Source organism: Oratosquilla oratoria, chromosome 7 (genome assembly GCF_046742065.1).
Source record: "Oratosquilla oratoria isolate Oo_2021 chromosome 7, ASM4674206v1, whole genome shotgun sequence".
Lineage (NCBI taxonomy): Eukaryota > Metazoa > Arthropoda > Malacostraca > Stomatopoda > Squillidae > Oratosquilla > Oratosquilla oratoria.
This window is the reverse complement of record NC_134783.1, coordinates 10,773,806-10,777,936: the sequence shown is the minus strand read 5'-3', so window position 1 is coordinate 10,777,936 and position 4,131 is coordinate 10,773,806. Positions and strand designations below refer to the sequence as shown.

Below are 4,131 nucleotides of genomic sequence, written 5' to 3'. Positions count from 1 at the left end.
ATAATGATAAGAATATTAATAATAATAATTAAAATAATGATAGTATTAATTTTAAAAATGATAATAATAATAAGAAAGAGAAAATAGAAATAAAATTAAAATAAAATAATAATAAAAATCAAACAAAATAATGAAAATAAGAGAATAATTATAAAAAAATCATTCAAAATAATAAAATGATAAAGAATTAAAAATAATAATAAAGATAACAATAAAATTATACAATAATAATAAAATAATAATAATAATGATAAAATGATAATAAAAATAACAAATTGTGATTATATGCCGGTTTCGTTGACATCTTACCTATGTAAAACAATGGAGCGAGTAGTGCTAAGCAGAATAATGTATAAGATAGAACATTTAATATCTATATATACCAAACTCCTGTTAAGCGTCGCCACCTGTCAGTATGAGAGACCGCCAACTTGCCCTGTCGTCGAAGATCAGGTCTTGACGTACTTGTTCAAGCGTTGTGCCCCGTCGTCAGGCGTAGCCCATCGTCAATACTCATTATCCATCTCTTTCTGGGTCGTCCAACGGGTCGCTTGCTGGTTGGTGTCCAATAAAACCATCTCTTTGGGGTCTTCTCCTGATCCATTTGTTCAACATGTCCAAACTATCTTAGTTGTGCACGTTGGACAAACTCTTGCCTAATTCCATCTTTGTGTATGTGGTCAAACCTCGTAACCCCCTTGATGAGTCTCAATGCTCTCATTTCTGCTGCTTGGACTTTGCTGCTGGTCTTTGTAGTTTAAGTCTAAGATTCACATCCATATGTCAATATGGGTCTAAGAATACTCTTGTATATCATTAACCGTGGTAGGGACATTTCAATCTTTCATCAGTGGGTATAGTAGCCCTAGGTTTTGGCTGTAGGCAGCAATTCTAGCTTCTACTGCACCTTCATGTTTTACTTTGCCATCCCAGGTGACTCCTAAATATTTTACGGATTCTTTCTGCTGAATAGGTACTCCATTGATCTCCATGTTCAATGTTTCTTCTCTCCTGCTTACTACCATTATTTCAGTTTGACTCTGTGAGTACCGCGTTCCATAGATTTAAGGATTCACTTGCAGCGTGTGAAGATGATTCAATGTTGAGTATATCATCTGCATAGGCAAATTCCAATGATTCCATAGGATCCCTTTCTCCTCTTCTAAATTAAACTTCCTTTATCACTTCATCCATTAATATGATAAAGAGCATTGGGGATAGCACACTACCCTGGCGCACTCCAGATGATATATCGAACCACTGTAAGGTCTCACTAACGGGCTTGACTGCTGTATTATTGGAATTGTAAAGGCTCTTAATAGCTCTTCTCAGTTTTGGGGGTATTTGGTATTCCGTACTTTGGAGTACTGACCACAGCTTATCCTTTGGTACGCGATCAAATGCTTTCTCTAGATCTAAGAGTGTTACATATTTGTCTTTATCAAACTCCCATGACTTTTCGAAGATTAGATCTGAAGTCCCTCTGTTTGGTCTGAACCCATGTTGAGTCTCTGCCAGTATGTGTTCTACTCTATAAAATCTATATGGATATATGAAAAGTAAAAGCACTACAGATTGTGTTATTGAATGTATGAGTAATGCAGAAATTAATGATAGACTTTTTTGTTGATTTAAAAGGTGCATTTGATAGAGCAAATAGAAAAGTTATTTTGGAACGATTAGTAAAGAAAGGAATCCAGGGTAAATTTTGATCTTGGATAGTAGACTGTCTTACTAGAAGAAGAGGAAAATTTTGATTTCAAGGGAACGAGTCAGAAGAGAAGGAGATAGAATCGGGTACCCTACAAGGAGTAGTGTTAAGCCCAATGCTTTTTAATATTCTCTGCACTGTATGGGGCAGAAAGATGGAACATAAGAGAGGAAGAGAGAAGGAGTTTGAATGTGTTTGAGATGAGGTGTCTGAGAAGTATGATGGGGGTTACTAGGCTAGATAGAGTGAGAAATGAGGAGGTGAGGAGGAGAAGAGGGGTGGAAAGGGAGTTGGGAGATAGGGTTGATGAAAGAGTGTTAGGATGGTTTGGGCACATGGAAAGAATGAGTGAAGAAAGACTAATAAAAGAGGTATGGAAGGCAGATGTGGAGGGAGTGAACATGAGGGGACGTCCTAGGATGAGGTGGATGGATGGGGTGAAGGGGGCTTTGGGGAAGAGGGGAATGTCTGTTGAGGAAGGACGGGAGAGGACAGAAGACAGGGGTGAATGAAGAATGGTTGTATATGGATGATGTTGTGATGCATGAGGTGGAATGGGCGGGGGGGGGGGGTGAGGTAGTATGTGTGAGCAAAAAATGACGCAGCCCGAAGGCATTTCTCCCCGTCCTCTCCTTTTGTGCAGGGAGGGGACGGAGAGGGGGGGTCGCCGATTTAATGAAGCGGCCTTGCTGTGGATGTGCTGTGTCTTGCGACACTGCTTCTGACCCAGGGCAGTGGACAAGGTGCAGGGATGACCCGTCATCTAGGAGGTGCTAAGATAGGAGGGAGGGTGGAGGGGTGTGGAGTGTATTCAGGGATGAAATGGGTGGGAATGATTTTATGCCTTTTCCTTTTTGGCTACCTCCCTTGTAAGGGGGAAAAAGCCTTGGTATATGTATGTATGTATGTATGTATGTATGTATGTATGTATGTATGTATGTATGTATGTATGTATGTATGTATGTATGTATGTATGTATGTATGTATGTATGTATGTATGTATGTATGTATGTATGTATGTATGTATGTATGTATGTATGTATGTATGTATGTATGTATGTATGTATGTATGTATGTATGTATGTATGTATGGATCAAATTGTAAGTTACAACTTTTCCTACGGAGCTGAAATGATAATTTATGCTGATGACATCCTTATACAATGCAAAACTAAAGGATCGATGAGTAATGCTTTAAGCAGAGGTGGGCGTTCCGAACAAATGTTCGCGAACCTTTATCCGCGGATTTGTTCGGACCGGCAAAATCCCGGATTTGGGTTCGGAGGTTCGGATTCGGACCGACGTCAAAAAAGATTCGGACTTCCGGGTCCGGAACATCTTTTTTTTTTTCGTGAATCCGAACCTCCGTATCCTGGGAAAAATTTGAAAAAACGAAGACGACCAAACATTGGTTTTCAACTTTTCCGCGGCATACAGATGTGGTGACGCCTATGTTTCTGTAACAACTAGAGACGCCTTTGACCATTAGCATTGTGTTTTACTTTATCGCTTCTCTCTACTTCTATTTCAGTATGGGCGTGTAAGTGTGTGTGTGTGTGTGTGTGTGTGTGTGTGTGTGTGTGTGTGTGTGTGTGTGTGTGTGTGTGTGTGTGTGTGTGTGTGTGTGTGTGTGTGTGTGTGTGTGTGTGTGTCTCAAATGACCACTGCTCGAAATGTGCTCGATATGCAAGCCTGTGTGACTGTGTGTAGTAATGCGAAACAAAGACTAGTAGTACTGCCTGGACTGCCCTTCTTTGAACTTGGAAATATACTCGTGGTGTTTAACTCGTTGCTTTATCTGTACCACACAGACTCGTCATGTTGTGACCGCAGCTGGCTGCCAGCCAATCAGAACGCTTGTTAGTGACGCGCAGCCACCGCGCATGCGCCGGTGACTGCAGCAGCCAATCAGAGCGCTTGTTTAGTGTTTACAAATCTGCACAGTCTGCAGACTTTCTTGTCACCGCGTCCCGTAAGTTACGATTTAGTTAAACAGTGCTACAATAGTCAGACATTCTTCAACCGTTGCTCTTAAACCACTCTGGAGTGGAATCCCAAGGTGGCTAGACTACTCTACTATCATCACACTCACCGCTGACAATGGTCAAGAAACCCAAGTGCTCAGTCTGACACACCAAGGTCCATGAACCCAAGCGGCCTCACTGAGAGTGAATCTGATGCCAGCGATATCCAACTGCCAGAGTTTTCGAGTCCGGAGCTGATGCCTGGCACAAGTCGAGCTGAGGACATGGACATTGCCGACACCGAGGCCGAGCAAGCCGAGGGAGGTCACGGTTCCAGGAGGGAAAGGGACCTCTACAGAGACTGGGACTTTCTCAAGCCCTTCTTCAAGTGTGGTGTCGGCAGGGACGCCGGGTTTGCCCTCTGCGCCAAGAAAAATTGCACTGCGAGGCTGAAGC

At 41.9% G+C, this 4,131-nt stretch overlaps 1 protein-coding gene across 1 annotated transcript; it reads right to left on the bottom strand.

Moving 5' to 3' along the window:
- Positions 1–1,167: 1,167 nt before the first annotated feature.
- LOC143026748 (uncharacterized) lies at positions 1,168–3,856 on the bottom strand. Its single transcript, XM_076187517.1, has 2 exons — positions 3,843–3,856; positions 1,168–1,540 (listed from the first exon to the last, which is right to left on the bottom strand). Exons 1-2 carry the CDS (start codon positions 3,854–3,856, stop codon positions 1,168–1,170), a joined length of 387 nt encoding a protein of 128 aa, XP_076043632.1.
- Positions 3,857–4,131: the final 275 nt, after the last annotated feature.